The sequence below is a fragment of the Pygocentrus nattereri genome, chromosome 15 (genome assembly GCF_015220715.1).
Source record: "Pygocentrus nattereri isolate fPygNat1 chromosome 15, fPygNat1.pri, whole genome shotgun sequence".
In the NCBI taxonomy this organism is placed as follows: domain Eukaryota; kingdom Metazoa; phylum Chordata; class Actinopteri; order Characiformes; family Serrasalmidae; genus Pygocentrus; species Pygocentrus nattereri.
This window is the reverse complement of record NC_051225.1, coordinates 25,477,399-25,499,454: the sequence shown is the minus strand read 5'-3', so window position 1 is coordinate 25,499,454 and position 22,056 is coordinate 25,477,399. Positions and strand designations below refer to the sequence as shown.

The window sequence follows — 22,056 nt, the reverse complement described above, 5'->3', positions numbered from 1 at the left end:
GTGATGGGCTAGAGGAAGATCTTAATGTAATTCACTGCTATAAAAATAATGTATTGTTATATCACCCACCACTAATTATAACTTGATTCTTGTATACTTTTCATTCTTCTGAACTCAAGCATGAACAGCTACTGAAGACGCCATAAAATCCTACTTTTTACAGATGATATGCTTTATTATTCCATTTATTTTGAATACAGGGGTCAGAATACAATACACATTGTGAATTTCAGACACTGTGACATAAACTGGCACGGAACACTTTAATATTTTTAGAAAGCAAGAAAAAACCTTCAGTGCTAAACCATTTATGCTGTATGTGCATTTAAATATATATATTTGAAATATGAGCATGTGTGCCAATAATATCAAAACCATACTGTATTATAGTGTAAGCTCCACAATACATATCGCATCATGAAATTGTTGTATGCCTTATGAATATATATGTAATACATTTATGAAAATAAGATAACACATCCTCTACAGAGAACACAATTCTGCACATTTAAATGCACAATTACTGCTTATTTGATGAATTAACATATTTGGGGAAAAATAAAACACAAAATCTGGCCTGTGCAAAACTTTTGGCACCTTTTATATTTGATGTGTTTGTTTCTCCATATGTTCAGCTCAACAAATGAATAGAAATTGTGCATTAAAATTTGCAGGAAACATGCTATAGGTTCGTTCTATGTAGGGGATATCAACATATTTTCACCTAAAATCTCAACAAAACATAAATGACCAGGGAGTATTAAATATTTTGCATACAATTGCATATAATACATGCATACATTTGAGGTAAAGAACACAGCCCAAGCGCACAAGTAAGCTAAGCAAGGGAGCAAATTGAAAAAGAGTGCTGGGAAAACAAGGTGCCATAAACTCCAGCATCTGTTGAATGTGAGGAGTTTGGTGATGCTCAAATGCCTGGGAAAAATCCTCAGTGTTGGGAAACAATGACAGAGGCTGTCAATCACAGGGTGGGCAATGGATTAATACGGACCCCCTCGTTCTAAAGCATACTTACTCTCTCTCTTTCAAACACACACACACGCACACACACACACAGGGCACTGACCCACAGGGTTAAGGTCAACTCATTTACTCCAAACATCCGTTTCTCATTTAAATACGTTGCCCCCACAAGGCGTATAAAGAGATCATGCTCTGGCCCTTCACTCTCTTTTTTTTCTCACAGATGTCAATACAGCCTGTTTCATCCCTTCCTCCTCCTTTCTCTCGTCTCCCTCCCTCCATTTTATTAATCTCTCACACTCATCCTTTACATTCACCTTTGCACCTCTTGCATTCTCCATTCAGTAGAGAAGTGCTGTTATTGAGATAAAAAGATAAAAAGAGGTTTGACCTCCATCAAGCGACCAAACATGCCTTGTCATTCTTATGCACTCACTATACTGCATACAATGGCGTCCGTCCCGTAACCTAACACCAACACGTCAATGAAACAGTGTAGAACACAGCATGAGAATTCCAAGACCCATTTGTGTCCTCAATTAGCTCAAGCCTGAATACAAGGCCTTCACTGCCTTTAAACACAGAGAGGCGGATTAGCAGACTTTAAAAGTAAAGGGGAGAAGAGGCTGTGCTACTGTTGTTGGAAATGGCTCCCCAATCCATTTATCTAAAGAGATATCTTCATTAGAGTCCATTAGAGCCTGATTGTAGAACCTCAGCTGACCCGTGAACTGTCTTGGCCTTAACCACAACCGCATCCTCAGATTGTGTAGTGATAACACATTCACAGTTTGCTTCAATGGTTTATGGGAAAAGGAAGGCCGTCAGTGAGTCGCAACCTAAATGAGTCAAGACAAGTTTTCAGCATTTTTTTTGTTATATATGATAACATATCCTGCTTTTTATCCTGGGCAAAAAGGTTCACTTATACCATCTGTGTGGGTTTATGTAACAAAAACAGTCATTCATTTTTTCAAGACCATTTTCCAGCATCTCTTTATACTTCTTGTTACTGTACCATTAAGACTGTTACAGTGATATGCAAAAATGGGGGCACCCTGGTTACGTTGTGTTGAGTGAAAATAAGTTAGCACATCCTCTTCAGAGAACACACTTCTGCATATTTTATTATCTTATTTACTGCTTATTTAATTAATTCAACATATTACAGAAAGAAGACAATGTAAAATGTGGCCTGTGAAAAAGTTATGGCACATTTTTCAGTATGTTAAATTCAGCAAATATATAGATATTATGCACTAAAATATTCCATATTTAGTTCTGTTACCCATTCCCCCCCATGTAATTTGACCGGGTATGTTCAGACTGCGATGGACTGGCGACCTGTCCAGGGTGTATCCTGCCTTCCGCCCGAAGACTGCTGGGATAGGCTCCAGCACCCCCCCCCCGCGACCCTGACGGAGAAGCCACTTAGAAAATGGATGGATGGATGTTCAGACTTTTGCATATGACTGTATACCTAAATCAGCTCTGGTTGTACTGTACCTCATTCAAAATGCAGTGCAGGCAGAAACACTGTTTATAACTTCAGCGAGAATGCTGTAGGCTCAACAGGTAAAGTTGTAAATGTGGTTTTCATAACAACATAGCTTCCATACATAGACTGAAGAGTGAAACACTTTTAAAAACATGGCAAGTTTGGTTTTTCCCTAAAATGGGGAAAAATTGACATAATTCTTTTAAGATTCAGACTTATTATTTAATTATTACTATAAATTATTTACTAAGTCATTATAATGAGAAACTGTGTGGGCCACATATGGCTTAAGAAGTTAGAAGTACTGTAAAACCTTTAAAAATGCTTTCTGCAACAGGGATTTTATAATGTACTTAAGCCTGAAATTATACAAACCAAAACATCTTGTAAAACTTTAACACTTTACAAAAAAAGTAATTGTAAATAACAGCAAAATCTGTCTTTAATGCATTGTTTCATTTTCAAAGCAGATCCTCCATTCATATCAGATTGCGATGAGCTCATTTAAATAACAAGCGCTGGAGTGTGACTTTCCCACCAGACGAGTGCATGTTTGATTTAGAGTTAAAGGTGATATTGCTCGTCTTTGCTCTGTCGACACCCAAGCAGATGTTTGGTTTCAGCCTGTTGCAGTGCATTGTTTATTTTCTGCTCCTCATCCATTCTCTTGAGGTCAGAGGGCCTCTAGAGTGAAGAAGACAGCCAGAGCTTCATGTTGCACAGGCGAGTGGCTCGTGAGCCCATGAAATGGTTAAAGTTTAAACACATTGGCTGCATTCTTCCACACCTGAAGCAGCAGTGACATTATGGCTGTTGTGCTCTGTTAACTTTTACTAGGCCTGGCTTCCTCTGCCTGGCTGCTCTTATAAGGTGAAATGTTGACTTTGTTGTTTTTTGAAATATGTAGCAGAACAACATGCTGTTATTCTAGGCAACCTTAAGTTCAGCATGACAAAACTTTATGTTTCAATGGGTAGATATCAGGAGAAACTGATGTGAAACCAACATGTAAAGTGCAGTTATTATTCAGTTAGTAATAAATGCAAAAATATATATTGATATAATGGTACATCAATCTGAAGGGGATAATCAGATCATAATCCATTATAATAATATTCAATAAAGTATTTGTTCAATTTTGTTGGTCAAAATAAATGCAAAAAACAAGGGTTTTATTGTTTATATTGTTTATATTCCACTGCTGTATAAATAATTCCTCCACTCACATTTGTCTATTAAGTCCATGTTCAAATTGATGGTGAAATGTCAGATTTCATGACTTTTTTATCAACTTCCTAAATAATCCCAATTAAGTCAATTCTTGTGATATCAAAAAGTAACACCACTACTTACTAAAAAAATGATTTGGTGAAAAATCAAATGTACACAATTTTCCACTTTCCTCAAATGCATTTGATCGGTTGAGACGTGATTGGTGTCCAAAATTTGCTTCTTTAGCTTAGTGCTGCAATTACAATGCTAATGTTGCTAACAAACACTAGAAGTCAATAATCACTCAAATCTTTTTGATAAATACATGCCCAAAACTTCTCTCAACCTGCTCAGACCTCGTCAAAATCTTTCATAAGGTTGCACAGATTTTTCAGGGTGGTTTACAGGGCCAGTAAATGCAAAATATTCGGATGAATCAAAATTTTGCAACATCAAAAAGTTGCAACAGTTTTTTTTTTTTTGGAATTTCGTCAAATTTGAACAGAGGGTGAATAAAACAATGTTGCCACATTGACAAGTCTGGCCAACCTTAATGAAGACTTACATGTGGTTTGAGAGATGTTTTTGGGATGTATTAATGAAAAAGATTTGGGTGATTATTGACTTCTAGTGTTTGTCAGCAAAAATAGCCTTTCAGGTCCATTTTAAAACTAAGAAAGCAAACTTTGGACACTAAACAGGCCTTGGCTGTTTGACTGCATCATGGAAAAGATGCAGAAGATTATGTAAGTTTTTAGCCAAATAATTCCTTTAATCTTAAACCATATTATTTAATAACTGCTATGTCTTATTTGCCAACTACCATGTAACTAATATGTACATTATACCATTATGAGAGTGAATGACTGAACCTATAGAGGCCTCATAGTTTATGAGGTTAATTAGTTGCCATAAATGTTTGTTGGTGTTGCTATAGAAAGCATTGACTACTGCATGAAACTTTGGTGTACATAAAGCATTCAGTGCACTGTACAAAAGGGGTCAACTTAGTGGAGTGATGATTCCTTTTGCCAGTAAGTGACTGCTCACTGTGTAAGAATGCAAGAATGCACAAATCCAAACTTACCAGACTCCAGCAGAGAGCAGCTGCATTCCTGTTGTGCAGTTCAAAGGCCAGCAGTCCAATCTTAAGAAGACACACACACACACACACACACACACACACACACACACACACACACACACACACATACACACACACACAGTCACAAAACAAAGCAAACAACGAGGATTGACGGCATAACAGACCCAAGTAAAAGCACCACCTACAATTTAAATATCTGGAAAATATCTATATCACCTATTTTTGAGGTTTTCAGTTCTATGTTATTTAATCCCACCTGACAACTAATAGACAGCATACGCAAGTTTGAACACCCCAGTTAAATGACATGTTTAGTTGATTTTCTAAGTGAAAAAAGTTAACACATCCTCTTGTTTTAAAATTGATTTAAATGTGACACTTTTCTGTCAGTTCTAGTGCACAATTTCAATTGATCTAAATGTGTCATAACTTTTACACAGACCACCTTCTATGTTTTTTTTTTTTCTCAAGATGTTAAATTTGGCAAATAAAGCGTATTTGTGAATTAAACATTAAACATGCACATGTGTCTGTTAGTAGAGGATATGTAACACACAGTAACATTACAACACACAGTTTGTTTGGGGGTGCCCAACCTTTTGTATAAAACTGTATACTACACTGTAAAAAAGATTTGGTCAGTTCAACAATTATGTGCCAATAAGCATTTTAATTTCAAGGTTTTATTGATTGGTTTTATTGATTTGTGTATAAATAACTGCTCAGAATTTTCAATACAAATCTAAAAAACACTTCAAATCAACCACTCTTATTTATTTGTGAATTTTATATATATATGTGTGTGTATGTATAATTCTAAACAGCATTGTGTGTATTGTAGTAAGAAAATTAAATATCTAATTTTGAAAAAGGGCTTGTTACCAGTGCAATAGGCATCTACACTGAAATACATTTTAGGTTTAGAAAAAAATGACAGCCATTGAAAAGCTCTGCCTAGGTGGTTAAATGAAGTTTTAGGATTAGAATGTAATTCATTAGAGCCCCAGCGAGGAGTGCAGTCAGGTCTGTTCTCTCCCCTCCTCCACACAAGCTTAACTCAAAGAGCTGCTGTAATTCAGATTAACACTACAGAAGGCTCTCTGATGACCTCTCTCCACAACGAAACAACCACTTCTACACCACGACATCGAGAAGTTAGAAAGCGAACATCAATTTAGCTCTTGTGTTATATAAGCTGACATGCTTCATAGCTTAAATACTAAAGTTATAAGGCATTAGAGGGACACACCACACAGGTCAGGAGAAGCATAATTTAGCTGTGAGTGTCTCTCTATGCTTACTGTTGAAGATAAAATTGAAGTGACTAAACAATTAAAAAATACGTGCAGTTCGAGCTACACTGACGTTTACACAACCCAATCTTTATGCACGTTATTAATCATCAAAATGGAAATAGAAAAGGTCATGCTTCAAGATTAACACTTCTGAAAGCCCACTGATGACCTCCCGCTACACTGAAACAGACACTTCTGCACCATTAAACCAGGATGCTGGAAAGTGAACACCATTTTACTTAGCTATTTTGAAAATACGCAAAAATATAAGGATCTATTCTCACCACAAGAACTGAAACCCAAATACACAACAGTTTTACTGGTTGGTTTAAGCAAGGGTGCAAATCAGGTCTGACAAATGGAGAGGACCAACATTGAGAGGCTATGGCACCTAGAGATACCACTTTTCTTTTCCTGTAGCTTTATTGAAACCTATAGTATCAGACAACACTGAAATAATCTGCTATTTCTTCTTTAAAACTATTACGCTTTAAAATGAACTATTTTTAATTGCTAATTGACAATATTATTACCAGCAATTACACATATTGATGTGTAGTGTAGACAGATAATAAGCACATAATGTTGATATTAAAAAAATGTAGTGAAGTTAGATGTTAGGCTACCTGCTTCACTAAGTGATGCTGTACACTGACAGGGCCTTTTTTTGGCATAACAAACAGTCACCCTATGACAATGCCCTATAATGACAATGCAGTATGATCAGTGTGGGCAATGCTGGAGTGGATAATCGGGAGAGTCTTGGTGGGCCAGTAGCATTTGGATGGATTACTATCTACTATTACATCAACCTTGAGAGATCTGTGTATCAAATTCAGTGTTATGATGTGAATATGGTAATTTGGTACACAACAACAGTGCTTTATAGAGTTCTTTCCTTATTTTCATTATTAATGTAGCAATTTTCATACGTGAACTACGTGAAGACAGACTACAGCAGGGAGAACTGCAGAAAAACAAGGGGGCACCAAGAGGACAAGAATAAAAAATACACAGTGGTGGATGAAGTATTTAACCCATGTACTTGAGTTAAAGTAGAGACACCCAAGGTAAAATATTACTCCAGCAAAAGTAGAAGTTTAGACCTCCACTTGAGTAAAAGTACAAAAGTATTTGCCTTCAAATGTAACGTAACGTAATCAAACGTAAAAGCACTAAAAAACTCATTATGACTCTAATGTCCGATTGTCATTTTTGAAAGAAGACTTGCTTCATTAACTCATTTTAGGTGAAAATACTCCATTGTCACTCTTGGTAAACTGGTCTATTAATAGAATGTCATTAATTAGTGACACGTCAGTCACGACTGCATATGTGTACATATTTCTATATTGTGGTCTATATACACAAAGTTAGGATAGTTCATTATTTATGTTGACTCCCAAAATTTTATGCCGCTGCACTGACGTTGAACCGTGTGCTTGCACTGTATTGGTATGTCTAACAGGTCAAAACAAAGTGCGTGTTGTGCCCTGATTGGTGTTCTCGCTTCATGCTTCATTCATTTTGATATGTTAGGTTTTTATACACATAAACCAAAAGGAACAACAGATTTCACAAAATGTAGTGGAGTAAAAAGTACGATATCTGACTTTGAAATTTTATGGAGTGAAAGTACAAAGTCACCCAAAATGGAACTATTTCAGTAAAGTACAGATACACAAAAAACTACTTAAGTACAGTAACCAATTATATTTACTTTGTTGCTGTCCACCATTGAAAATAAACGTAAGGAGAATGAGGACATATTCTAGCAGGTGGACAGCAAGTAATGCTGATCTTAACCTATTTGGTATTGGTGTGTAGCCTATTGACTGTCATGATTATGGCACATTTAAGATAAAAGCTTTTGCCAGTTTTCATTTCAGCACTAGATTGGTTATCGCAGTGTAGCACAGAAATAATATATAACTGAGTAATAAATGAAGTAGATTAAAAAGGGGCGGCACGGTGGGTAGCGCTGTCGCCTCACAGCGAAGAGGGCCTGGGTTCGATTCTGGGTGACTGGGGTTCTCTCTGTGTGGAGTTTGCATGTTCTCCCCGTGTCTGCGTGGGTTTCGTCCGGGTTCTCCGGTTTCCTCCCACAGTCCAAAGCCATGCAGTCAGGTCGATGTGACATGCTAAATTGCCCCTAGGTGTGAGTGACTGTCTGTCTGCCCTGCGATGGACTGGCGACCTGTTCAGGGTGTATCCTGCCTTCCGCCCAATGACTGCTGGGAAAAGGCTCCAGCACCCCCCGCAACCCTGACGGAGAAGTGGTTTAGAAAATGGATGGAGATTAAAAAGTTATTTTCTGCTGTGTATGTGCATGCATGTGCACAGTAGGAGAAATACAGCTAGAGTTTGGGAAGGGCTGGTCTGCATCATGTAACTCCCAGTCTGAGAACTAGTCCCACTTTGGCCCAGTTTGTGGGCAATGTAATGGGAAATATTACCAATAATATTCACTATGTTCTTTTTTGACAACCATCTTATCCTGCAAAAGACAAGAAAGGCGAAAATTAACTTACAAGAAGTAAAGGTGGGTGGGACATTCCTCCCCCACTGTCCTGCTTTACGTGACATAAGAAATATAACAGGGTAACATTTTATTAAAAAGAAATTCCATTGATTTTTCAAAATATCTGTGTAATTAAATTGGTAAGATGTAAACAGTCATTCAGAGCAGTTTAATGTAAAATGCCATTGTAGAGATTATTATTGAGTCATAACTTTCATAGCGGTGATGATGGGAACCAGAATCCTGAAGCATTTAATGCCTCTAATAGCTCTCTTACAGAAAGTTATTCCATGAAATGGTTATAAAACTGCTGCCTGTTGTCTGAAACATCATTTTACAACAGTTTTGGGATAGGGTTTTCAGCCTAGAATCAATTTTAAGATTTCGTGCTGGGTGTTAAAAGGAAAAACATATACGCAAAGAAAATTTGCATTTGCAATTCACCACTATTTTAGCATTCCACATCACATAAAAATGAGGAGTGGTGGTTTTGGATAGTAAATAAAATGCTTGCTTTAGACACCAAGACTCCAGGTTCCTGTCTCCACCACGGTAAAGAAATCTGAAGGGGTGAGTTAGGCCTACAGCACAATGAGCTATTCCACAGCAAATCACGCAGAGCGACTATTTACATCTTAACAATTGAATTATGCTTAAATGTAAAAGAAACAAAAAAGTGGAATCAGCATTTAACCCTCGTTAGATAGGTACAGCCGCGTCCATTGTTTTTACGTGGGTTGGTAGTGGGCATAAATAGACAGTGACGGAAAAAAATCATCCTGTTTTTTTTACGAGAAACTGGCGGTTTGCTAGGTTATGATATGGTCATGTTTAGCCTACTGACTGCCCACCCTGTTATGCTGTGGCTGCGTCGGGGTTAATAGCCTCTGTAAGTGTGTGTGTGTTTGTGCGAAAGCGTGTGTGGGGGGAGGCAGGGACGGGGTCAGGGCTTTAGCGTGGACGGCAGCAGCACATTCTTGTGTGTGTGTGTGTGTGTGTGTGTGTGCGCGCGCGCGCGCGCTGAGCCCTCGGCAGCCCACTCGCTGCTCTTTGACTCCAATGGCCATATAAGGCAGACGGCGCCATGGCAACCGCAGGGCTTGAATAGCAGTGTCAAATCCCTGAGCACACACACACACACACACACACACACGCTCGGAAAGAGAGAGAGAGAGAGGTGGGGGGAGAGAGAGAGAGAGAGAGAGAGAGAGAGAGAGAGAGAGAGAGAGAGAGAGAGAGGTGGGGGGAGAGTGGGAGAGAGAGAGAGAGAGAGAGAAAGAAAGAAACAGACCAGGGTTTGTTGACCACTCGCCGCCACAGAGCCAGCTCGGTTTTTCCTCTCCCCTGGCCGTCTGGGGGACTAGCCTTTCTCGGTTAGCTTCTTAGCCGCGGACGGAGACAAGAAGCGACGACGCAAATTGGCTCAACTGCTTCGGTCCAGCTTCCGGGAATGCGAGGAAGCTGAAGCCCTGGAAGCCGTTACTGCTGGATGGGCGAGCGCTGACAAAACAAGAGGGGGAAGGAGGGAGGGAAGGAGGGAGAGAAACAGGGAGGCTCCAGAAGACGGACCTGAGGTCTGCGTGCTGAAGAAAATAACCGTCAGTTTCAGTGGCCGAACGCTGCTGTTCTCCTTCGGAACGTTGTCGAGAGCGAGAGGCAGCGCGAGGACGAGCCCGCGAGAGAAAGATCCAAGACACGGCGCGAGCGGGAGGGAGGGTTTATGAATGTATGTATGTGTGCGTCCGTGTGTGCGTGAGTGCGTGTTTATGTGTGTGAGGACTTCCTTGAACTTTGATCCTTCAAAGAGAGCGGGGCAGACAGAGAACTCTGTTTATCATTAGCAGGCTTTCTCAAGCTGTGTTTTGAAGACAGGCTCTCATTCTGTGTCCTGTAGTCTCCAAACAGCTCTGGGAGTCCAGCATGACTACTTTATGTGAAGCTGAGTTACAGCAGGCACTGCTGGGTTGACACAAATGTGCAGAAGTTGCTGGAAAGACTTTGAGGTTGTGTGATCAGTGTTTGGTGGCTTTCTTGAAAACAGCTGTGTGGTTGAACGAGAACACTCTGAACACACTACTCACACTGCACGCACCAAGAACTGGTCTGACTTGTTGGTGACCCTGTGGGTAGGGCAGCTGTCCTTTGCAGGCCTGATAAAAGTGCCACAGGGTTTGTGTGCTGAGATGTGCCATTTCGCTTCGTCTTGAGAGACGCTTCACTTTTGCCCCAGTTTCCGAGTGGTGTTCTGTTTTCCGTGTGTGTGTCTGTGTGTGTCTGTGTTTTTGGGGGTGTCTGTTCTCTGTCTATGTTGCAGGTTTATGTGTAATTTATTGTTTCCTGTTAAAAGAGCAGGCTGTGCATTTCAGGCTCTGAACTCTGAACCTGGCTGTTTTCAAGAGGATTTGGTTTGAAGTTGATTAAAGAGCACAGGGAGGAAAAAGAAGTTCAGAAAAGTGTGACTAGAAGAAGAGTGTTGAACAGCTGTGAAGGTATTGGGCCCATTTTTGAAGGGGGTTCTTAGGTTTAGAGCCAGTTTCACATTTGAAAAGCTGCAGGCTGATGTCCGCAGCCTGAACTCTCACACATCTACGCAGTTTCGGGCGAGTCAGAACACTCAGCGTTGTCTGGGGGGTCATTTCTAAAACCCTGGTGGTGCAACACAGCGATGGCCATGGTGGGTGGGGGATGGGGCAACCCTAATGGGAGCACCAATGGCCTGGGGGAGAAGGGCTACCTGCAGGGGGAGGAGGATGAGAGCTCCCCACAGGCAGGGAACAGTGATGCAGAGGGGGGAGAAGACGACAAGATCTGTGTGGTGGACTGTGTGGTCTGCGGGGACAAGTCCAGTGGCAAGCACTACGGTGTCTTTACCTGCGAGGGCTGCAAGAGCTTCTTCAAGAGGAGCGTCCGCCGCAACCTCAGCTACACCTGCAGGTAAGAGAAGATGCCATACTCTTAGTGTAATTATATTGCTACATATGTTAATTAAAATGTTTCTCTTAAAAAAAATCACTAGTCATTATGCTCACAGCACACAGGAAAGTACACTGTGATTGGTCAGTGAATCCATTCGCCCATTGCAGCCTTTTGCAATATCAATATTACGAAAGCCAATATCCTGATAATGACACTGTGCAGCTTTACTGCAGAGTGCTGTTTGAACCCTGATCACACCTGCTGATTCTCTCAGTCATTCTCTTGTGAAGAGCTACATCAGGTGTCTTGAGTGTTACAGCTGAACTCTACAGGAAGGTGTATCTCCCAGAAAAGGAGTGATGACAGTCTTGGTCTGATGCAAAATAAAACGCATAATGAAGGGTGTAATGTGAGGGTCTGAGGGTTGCTATTGATTTTGGAATGTCACCATGGATTATGAACATATCTTCAGTATGTTATAATGTTTTCGCCAAAATAAAATGGGCTTTAAACATAAAGTGTAAAAATTCTAATTTGTATCTCAAGAATTAAAACCAGTCCTGGTGAAATGTAATATTTCATGGGGAACTGAATCTCCTAATGAATCACATTTTAATCATGAGATTAGAGATTTATCCTAATTGTTAACCACAATATAAATAGAACATACATAATTTTACTCCATAAAATGCTAGTAAAGTTGCAGGAAATAATAGCACATGGTATTCACCCCACAACTAAAAGGGCCCATATTGTAGAAAACAGAATTTTCCTCACTTTTTTTAAAATAAAGAACTTGGATGTAGTATGTAAACATTGCTGAAGTTTCAAAACATACTCCTCAGTCTATAGTTCTTATATGGAAGCTTGAGTATATGGAGTTTTTAATTCAATGTCATGAAAATTGACACGTTTACATGTACCCACTTATTCAGCTTACAGTAGTTTAGTCCTGCCCACGCACACTGAAGTTATGAGGAGTGATTCCACCTGGAGTGCTTTTCGAATGAGGTGCTATACAGGGCAGCCAATCAGAACAGAGCTTATTTGCTTATGTCAGTCTTGAAAACACTGTAACGAAAATGGTCTGTTTTTTAATGGGAAAATAATCATGTAAAATGAATCATGATTGTTTCGTATAAGTCTTAACACTAACATAAGTGGGCCTCGGCAGGGAGGAATAAAATGCAATAAATTGTAGGATATGGGCCCGCTAAAGCCTCCTGGATTGGTAACCAAATGCCAAAGAGAGCGACTAAGGCCTGATCTGTTGCTGCGACAGTGTGCACTAGCGCTCGGTTCAACATTGACCTTTTCCTCCGTAATCACCTGATCTAACCGTGTATTATTACACAGAGCTTAAAGGAAATGAACTAATTGAGCCAATATAGTAAGTGACTGTAATGCTTCTAACATTTTAAAAACAATACATTATTACAAACATTTGTGACCTTTCAGTGAACTCTGGATATCTGTTGCTAGGTTATGAACCATAAAGTTAATAGCTGTTTGAGCTGACTAATAATAATCTTGTCACAGTATGTAAATAGTGGTATAATTGCAGAAATACATGTCACTTTGATGCCTTTATCCGTTCATTAAAATTATACAGTACTTGTGTATGTGCTTTACAATCAAAGTTGGGTGGAATACTTAAAAACGTAGTAATAGATCAATAGTGAATACATTAGTTGTAAATGTGTTTGGTAACATATACATGCATAAAATTAGAATATAATAAGAATATGGCTTAGTAGGACAGATGGAAAAACTCTTCTTTAATGTAGCTTTTCATTTTGCAATATCTTCATGACACATGATTTAAATAAAGTTCTGAAATGATCAACATTAATTGATTGATTCATTTATTTATGTGGCACTGCCTGCTTTGGTCCGTCTGGCAAAAGCAATTGCATTTTTTTTATTTGGTTAGTATTCTAACAATACATACTGCATTTTAATGTAATGTGAACTGAATACAAATACTTCATTTCCAAATTCTGAGTTCTGCATTTTAATGTAATGTGAACTGAATACAAATAATTCATTTCCAAATTCTGAGTATTTCATTACATCCCAACTTTGTTTACAATTAGGGATGTGCCTGCGTACTTGAATACTGTTCAAGGTGTCATGATTTGATTACCAAAATCAATATTCAGATACTTGTTTCAGCACAGCAAGGTGGCGAAAATACAGGCTAACAAATCAGCAAAACATTGCTTTCATGTTTTTTTTTACAACACCATAAAATATTACTGTTCAGCTCATATTTGTAAGTGTATATACACTGTGCTGCTCCAAGAAATGAATGCCTGAAAGTGATCGTGTTGCCAAAGACATCTCTAGTCACAACATGCCAAAACATATCAAACATATAAAGCATATATTTTTCCAGAACAGAGAATAAATTGTTACAGCTGAAGGAGAAGACTAGAGATATTTGCTCCTGTGACATTCATGCAGTATCTGAATATGCTGTAGATTCTTGTATTAGATGCATGAATGAACTTCCAGTGACCTGAAACATCTTCTGCAGCCATAATCTCTTTGTTTACTTCATTGCTCAGTAACACTAGCAAGAATGTATCATTGTATTTTAGCTCATTATTGGGTAAGAAAGCTGCTGTTAGCTCTCGAGGTCATGCATTGGTCACAGTGTCCAGAGGAGGTCATATTGTCTTGTATAATAAAGGAGTACAGCATAAAGCCCCCACAATTGGCTGTGAGCGACGAAGTTCATCTACTCATCCTATTCATCACATTAGCATGCCCAGTTTGTCATATCCACAGAGACGTTGCTCTTCGAGCTTCCTGTGCTGTTTCAGAATTAGTTTTCACCAGTGGATAAAGAAGCCTGCGGCCCTGGCAGCTACAGAAATGTCCAAATGGAAGCACGTTCTTTCAGCTGTGTCAAGGTTGTGTGGGCTGATGATTTACCAAGGCCAGTTATTTGATAACTTCTCAAACACGACACACCACCAAGGCCAGTCATCTCAGGGGTCGATTCATGGGGGTGCATAGCAACCCGGCTATGTTGATGAATTAGAGCCAGGGATCAGCACTGACTCTTCAGTTGCCTTTTGGTGGAATGCCTTTATCATGGGTTGCTCTGCTCATTACTGGAGTGGATGTTCTTTGTTACCATTACTGAATATGATATTATATTCACATGCTTTTACTGGCATCTTACCAGCAAGTAGACATTCATATTTTTAAAAAAAAATCATGTTAACCTTGTCGAGAGCAGTGAGCTGATGAAAGAACATGTGCTTTTTGTGCTAGTGCAGGTATTGTGTATCCTTGACATATCAGTAATTTGTAATGGCATGATAAAATTTGCCATTATGTCTAGATAAATACTAAAGGGCAGATGATGCTACATAGAGGAGCCACTCTTAGCTGAGAAATGCCAGTAAATGGCTCGTCTAGTGATAACCTGAAGTATAATGAGATTCATCTCAATGGCAATACAATAAATGGGAAAAAAATTTAGTACTCTTATGCTGACTGTAGATTGTCGTCTAAAGAACCAGAGTTGGCCAAGAAGTGCAAGACTCATGCTGACTTCGTGCTTTTGTTGTGTTTTGCAGATCAAACAGAGAATGCCAGATCGATCAGCATCATCGCAACCAGTGCCAGTACTGTCGTCTGAAGAAGTGCTTCCGTGTTGGCATGAGAAAAGAGGGTAAGTATCTCATCTTTCACAGGGATGTTGATCTATACTCTTAAGAAAATTAGCATACTTGGTTTGAAAGTACAGTTCTTGGAAATCGGATTAATTGGTGCATTATATAGTACTGTTCAAAAGTCAGTGACCACCCTACATTTATTTAATATTATTTAATTTTATTTATTTAATTTAATGCACGAGGAAGCAGAAAACATATTAAACAGAAGATTACACACAAGCCTCATCACTAAATATGACGGGTTTTTTTAGTATTTCATGTGCCCACCTTGCTGTTATTTCAGCAGACTTGATGTCAAAGACATCTGCATCCATATTTTTCCACACCTCCCCTTTGGGGTGGTTGCAAGTTGGTTGCAAGACGGACAGAACCACCTGTGGATTTTTTCAAATCTGAAGCAGCTTGATTTTCTCCTGTCTTTCTAAGATGAACGCTTTAAGTGCTGTTTGTTTGGTGACAATTTTGATAGAAATCACCTTGTTCGAAATTCAGTTTTGAAGTTTTTCAGTATTCTTCCTTCAGTATTCTTGATTTTTCCCTTTCCTTATGAAAATTGATTAAGTATTCAGACTTATCTCCTGTACTTAATAGCTGTTTTAACAGCAAATTTATTGTCCAAGGTGCTGTCTGACTTTTGCACAGTAATGTATTTTAAACAACGATTTATCAAAATGTTCTTTATGGAACCGAAAGTGATTCTTTTTATGGCATCACTCCAAATAACTCTTTTTGTCACGTTTATTTTTGAGAGTGAACTGAGACAGTGTTACATACTCACAGGATAACTGCCAGAGACAGTTTTGTATGGTCCCAGATTAGTAAAACTCCTTTTGTCTCTAGACAAAGAGAATCTGTGATTTCGTTAGTATCATCTGTGTACATTGGGAGAGCTATTTGTTTTTCAAAATCTGAGCCCTTAATACAGTCCTAAAAGGAATTTTGTGTGTTGTCGTTTTGTCCCTTGCTTCTAAACTGCAGTATGTAAGCAGGCAAATCTAGGAAAAGAAATGTATAACCTACAAATATTGCAGCCGTGGTAAATGTGAAAGTGTGGAAATGGCATTATGGTGTATAATTTTCAAAGATTAGTAAAGCACTACCTAAAAATCCTTTTTCTGATTACCTGTTATTGAACACAATAAGAGTTTATTGGGTTTTAACTGCATCTGTGTTGAGCAGAGAAATGGGTTCATAATTTTTTTACTGTGGTGCTAAGCATGAAGCTTTTCTGTTGAAAGTCAATTTGTTTGTTTAATTAACATCTATTATCCAATTATGAGACTACCTTGGCCTTCAACCAAAAGTCCAGAGTCTAGCCCTCTGTCCTTATGTGACCTTGGCAGGCTCAGTGCCAGAGGCAGTTCTCCTCTCTAAGCCGTGCTGTCCAACACTGAACTGCCAGCTATAAATCCACAAGACCACTAAATTAATGCCATGGTAGAAGTGTACAAAAAGGTCAACATCGCTTCACTCTTCTCTGGACGTTACAGTGCATCCTTGACCAGGTTATCTAGGACACCAACCCTTAGAATAAACAGATAACAAAGGGTTCTTGTATTTTCAGAAGCTGATGGCAGAAGGATTCATTCTACTATATAACTAGCTAATGTCAGGTTAAACTGTAAATGTACATGTACTAAATGTACATGACTTCTCTTTTATCCAAAATAAAGCTGATCAGCTAAAACAGGTTTAGTGTCTGATGTTTGTATGGAATGGTCAGATGAACATTGCATAGCTTAAAAATAGTAGTATTAACCGTCCTGTAGCTTGAATTTTGTTATATTTTAGATAACAGTTTGGTTGATGATTTGAGTATACATAATCTTCCATTACTGTTCTATCGTAATTAGCCACATAGCTCCAGTGCAAAACTAAAGAAGCAAACTTTAAACATCTCTTGGCTGGTCAGTTAGATTGGGGAATATGGGCTTGAATTACTCCTTTAAGTTAATTGGATTCTCTTTCTTCATTTGCATTTCTTCCTTGCAGCAGTCCAGCGTGGGCGCATCCCGCCATCCCACTCAGGCATCAGCCCCACCTCTCTGGTTGGTGGTGGTGGTGGTGGTGGAGGGGTTGGTGGACCAGCCATGGGGGGTGACTTTTTCAATGGTCAGCCTGCGCCCGAGCTTATAACCCAGCTCCTGAGAGCTGAGCCCTACCCCAACAGCCGCTACGGAGCCCAGTGTGGCCAGCAGCTCGGTGGAGGCAACAGTGCCGTCATGGGGATCGACAACATCTGTGAGCTGGCAGCCCGGCTACTCTTCAGCATCATTGAGTGGGCCCGGAACATTCCCTTCTTCCCTGACCTGCCTGTGTCAGAGCAGGTGGCTCTGCTGCGGCTCAGCTGGAGCGAACTGTTCATCCTGAATGCGGCCCAGTCGGCCCTGCCGCTCCACATGGCACCGCTTTTGGCTGCTGCCGGCTTCCACGCCTCACCCATGTCCGCCGAGCGTGTGGTCTCCTTCATGGACCAGGTTCGTGTCTTCCAGGACCAGGTGGACAAACTGACGCGGCTGCAGGTAGACTCCGCTGAATACAGCTGCCTGAAAGCCATCGCCCTCTTCTCTCCAGGTAGCTGAATTTTATTTATTTAATTTTTAAAATGCAGTTTAACCATATTTTAAAGTGATTGTTCAACTGAAAATTTTCACTTTACTCCAAGTGATTGTCATATAATATCCATGATGATTGCCATATTAAGTACAATCAACAGTTAAGTCTTAAATTACATTAATGTACAAACAAGAGGTGGGCAATGGGAATATTTTCATGATGATACATTTTATGTGAAAACAGTATGATTTCCTGAGCCTTTCAAGAATATCATCTATATATAGAGAAAGGTGCAGTATAGTCTGTGAAATCTTAAAAATCTATGCACCAAGTTTTTGAATGCAGTTTTTAATCTGGCACTACTAGTGCATTTTGTATGTATCAAAATATTGCAATACATATTATGTATCATGAAAATGTCTTTAGTTTTATGATATAATAATTTTTCCATATTGCCCACCCATAGAACAAACCTAAAATTGCCATATTGGTTGATTTGACAGCTAAGAAGAGCAGTCTATACTTAATAGCTCCATACTGAATCAGAAACCACTTTAGCTCAAATAAACAAACATCACCACTGCCTTCTAAAGGTGTTACAGCGCTGTGTTACAAGTGAGAACTTAAAACTTATGTTGTTTTTGTAAGACCCATGATGATAAATGTTTTCTGTTTTTTTTTTTTGTTGTTTTTTACGTGAATTTGCCTCTGCTGATAAAATGTATATAATTAAGTTCTGTTTGTTGTGATTGTAGAATCGAACTATGAAAGATAATTGCAGTAAGCTTAAATAATTGCAATCAGGCAATTATGAAATAATTGTGACTTACCCATCAACTAAGACATGTTTGGTGTTTGAAGTTTTCTTCCTTAACTTTGCACTGGAACTACAAGACTAATTTGGCTTACAAGTAAGGGAAGCTTACATCCACCAGTTTAGCATCGTCCTGGCTATATACCTATTTCATCGCACACTGGCCTAAAACTGCATTTAGGTGTTGAGTAATCTCAGGTATACTTACATGGTTTCTAACACTGTATGGCCTATTGCTTAAAATTGACACTAACTGATCCAGTATAAGTTTGGATGTTTTAAAATGACTTCTTATCTGTAGTAGCTGAGAAGCCGACTTTGGACAACAGATATGTCTTGGCTGTTTTTGGTTGTATTTGGAGTAAGGGAAAATGTTGGTTTTTTTTTTTTTGGTTTTTTTTTTTTATAATTAATTATTTTTTTTAAACAAACCATAATGTTATCAAAAAACAGTTCTTAAAAATTGCACAGTATGAAAAATATAAAAACCATCAGTGAGACCGTACACAGTCATTGCTTATGAAATGGCCATTTGTTGTAAATTAACCTCTTAAATTGCTGGCTCATTACTCACAATTTTAAGACTTAGTACATAATAGATATGGAATAATATGTAAGTTGTGTAGTTACAGTGAAGAATTGAAGTGTGGACCCTCATACAGGCCTTCATGGTTTGGGAGGTTAAAAATGTTGCTGAAAATTCCATTGTCTTTGAATTTAATTGAATTATGATTCCATAGGAGATGATTTAATGCATCATGAGGTCTCAGTTTCACCATGAGCCGGTTTGACTTTCATTCAGATTTTTTTTATAACACATTGAATACAGATGTGACTAGGTGCACTATTTGAGAAATACTGGAATATAAAATAAAAACTAAAAACTAAACCAGCCAGATAATTCAGCCAAAATAAAATTTTCTTTTTTCATAAATCAGACTTGATATAGTGGAATCGCTATATGCCAGCTGTGTCTTGGAATTTGCCCCTGAACCTCTGTATATGTGTCTTCAATAGATGCATGTGGACTGACAGACCCAGCCCATGTTGAGAGTCTACAGGAGAAGGCCCAGGTGGCCCTGACCGAATATGAGCGCATGCAGTATCCCACCCAGCCGCAGCGTTTCGGCCGCCTGCTGTTGCGCCTGCCCTCGCTCAGAGCCGTACCCGCCAACCTCATCTCTCAGCTCTTCTTCATGCGGCTGGTTGGCAAGACGCCCATCGAGACGCTCATCCGAGACATGCAGCTCTCAGGCAGCTCAATTAGTTGGCCTTATGTGCCCGGACAGTAGCTGAGTTGACTAGCTGCGGTCACCTGCTCAGACTGACTTCCATGTTTTGTGTGGGCTTTATAGGTTCTCAGTATGTGATTTCTTAGTCGCTGCGTGAATGTTCATGTTGTGTTATATTCTGCAACACCTCTCTGCTCATTTAGTGTACATGGTGAAGGATAAAAGGTCAGAATGCTGTCACGTGTCCTTAGGTGCATTTATCGAGTCACTCAAGTTTGGGATACCTCAGGTTTTTTACTTAAATGAACGAAATGAACGAAACTCACAGAGGTGACTCTATCATACATGCATAAGCACAATGGCAGACCATTGACGATGAACAATGACAGAAAGTATTGTAAGGTAATTACAAGGAAACATAAACTGATGGGATTGCAGCCCTAAAGAGCTGATCAATCTCATTTCTGTGATTATGTAAGACCTCGGTCCAGCTTTAAACATGAGATATTACGGGAGATTTCTTGGTACCTTAAGAATCATAATTGCTATATGATTTATTATAATAAGTGTAGTTTAGATGAAGACTCATGAAGGTATTGTCGTGGACTGCAATGCTATTTCATGAAATTTGGGAAGCCTGACCAGTTACTTGAAAAATCAGTGATGAATAATGTATTGTGATGCATCGCATTGTTGGAAAGGTTCTGTGTACTCCTACTTAATTGGGTCCAAAAAAAACAAACATTTCATACTGTCGACCATGAAAAATATCCAATATTTTTGCATACTAATAATAAAGACAAAATATTAATTAAAGAATTCATTCTTTGGTCATTGAATTCCACTGGGATTCTACATTTTTGAAGTGAAGTCAACGATTTTTATTTTTTAATGAGCACTATTTTTGCACTAAGTAGGTGAACATCTTGAACACACATTTTCACTCCCAGATGGGCCAAGATGGTAACAATTTGTTTTACAGGCAAGCATTTCACCTGGAATTATTTCTTAATATCTATGAAAGCAACCCTTACATGTTTTTTTTTTAATAACCATAATCTCTGTGGGCTGAAATAACCACAAAGGTGCAGTGAGGTGGGATTTGATATGTGTGTGACTGATATTTGTCCAAAGTGAAAGCAAGTATTGAATACTAAATCAAGAGGTTATTATGGAGCTCAAAGCCTCAACTAAAGGCACCATTACTGTAATGGGGCACCAAAATGGGAGCTCTATTAAACATAAGCACATCCTCTCTCCTCTACATAGACTCCTGAAACAAGTTCTTGTTGGGGCTCTTTCTCTGTATGAAAGTTGTAGCATGTGGTGCAGTAGTGCCTCACATCGATACCCACATGGTTGCTGGCTCATATCTGACATGGTGTCCTGAAATTTGAGGAAGCTCTGGGGAACAAGGACTTCTGCTCAAGCTGAAGAAAACAGAAGTGAAATCATGCCAAAAAGCAGTCTGTCCACTTAAATGTGTGCATAAGGGATTCAACCCTAGCTAAATCTGATTATTAAAATGCTTGACAAATGGCGCTTGACCCTCTTAGTTTGTTCAGTGGTTTGCTAGTGGTTATGTTAACATGTGGTTACACCTGGCAATCCAGCTTTAGATCCATCTCTCCTTCGCTGGCTTCTGTGACTAATAAGAAGGCAGCTTAATAGAGTTTTTCCCACTTATATTTTAATCTTAGTGGTAATTATCATAGAAGAGCAGATTATAATGGCTCTGTCGAGCCACAGTGCTCGTGCATTGTGCTAAAACACACGTGGCCAAACCACCTCAGTCTCATGCAGATGCACAGTGAGCACAATGGAAGGTCAAAGAGCGACCCCATTGTGCCCCCTGCTGGCCACTAGTTTATCGCATTGCGTTAAAAGGCCACAGTGAGTTCAGTCACATTTACAGCCTGTCTGGAGCTGAATGCCTTCAAGTCTTTTGTTCGAAAACCCCTAAAGACCAGATGATGAATGTCACCCAATTCTCTGCCCACTCAAACACCAACACGGTACTTCTCCCCTAATTTGCATCATCATCACCCTCCCCCAACATCACCACCACTTCTTACGACAGGAATGTTATGTTTATTTATTACAAACGATAAAAAAATATGATTGAGATTTTTATCCCACAGACCTGAATATTAATAGACTGCCAGTCGTTTACAAAGCTAAATTAAAGTGCAGCTGCCACTTTGTATCCAATTTCACGGTGTCGTTTTTAT

At 39.2% G+C, this 22,056-nt stretch overlaps 1 protein-coding gene and 1 long non-coding RNA gene across 3 annotated transcripts; one reads left to right on the top strand and one right to left on the bottom strand.

The window, feature by feature from the left end:
* Positions 1-554: 554 nt before the first annotated feature.
* On the bottom strand, positions 555-10,045 carry LOC108437298. Its single transcript, XR_001858601.2, has 3 exons — positions 9,907-10,045; positions 4,782-4,841; positions 555-1,823 (listed from the first exon to the last, which is right to left on the bottom strand). It is a non-coding gene; the product is annotated as an uncharacterized LOC108437298 (long non-coding RNA).
* On the top strand, positions 9,845-20,563 carry nr2f6b (nuclear receptor subfamily 2, group F, member 6b). 2 transcript variants are annotated; one of them, XM_017714312.1, is made up of 4 exons: positions 9,845-11,549; positions 15,125-15,219; positions 17,219-17,797; positions 19,611-20,563. In XM_017714312.1, the coding sequence occupies exons 1-4, from the start codon at positions 11,281-11,283 to the stop codon at positions 19,883-19,885; spliced, it is 1,218 nt and encodes a 405-aa protein (XP_017569801.1). In that variant the 5' UTR covers positions 9,845-11,280; the 3' UTR covers positions 19,886-20,563. The 2 variants fall into 2 exon arrangements, with proteins under 2 accessions (XP_017569801.1, XP_017569800.1); XM_017714311.2 differs by having other exon boundaries at positions 9,846-11,549; positions 17,216-17,797.
* The last annotated feature ends 1,493 nt before the right edge of the window (positions 20,564-22,056 follow it).

What these genes read in the sequence shown, in the direction of transcription:
- nr2f6b (XM_017714311.2), top strand. Translation starts at nt 11,281, where the DNA reads ATGGCCATGGTGGGTGGGGGATGGGGCAACCCTAATGGGAGCACCAAT. An exon ending in AACCTCAGCTACACCTGCAG is followed by an intron (nt 11,550 to 15,124) that starts GTAAGAGAAGAT and finishes TGTGTTTTGCAG; the next exon opens with ATCAAACAGAGAATGCCAGA. An exon ending in CATCGCCCTCTTCTCTCCAG is followed by an intron (nt 17,798 to 19,610) that starts GTAGCTGAATTT and finishes TGTCTTCAATAG; the next exon opens with ATGCATGTGGACTGACAGAC.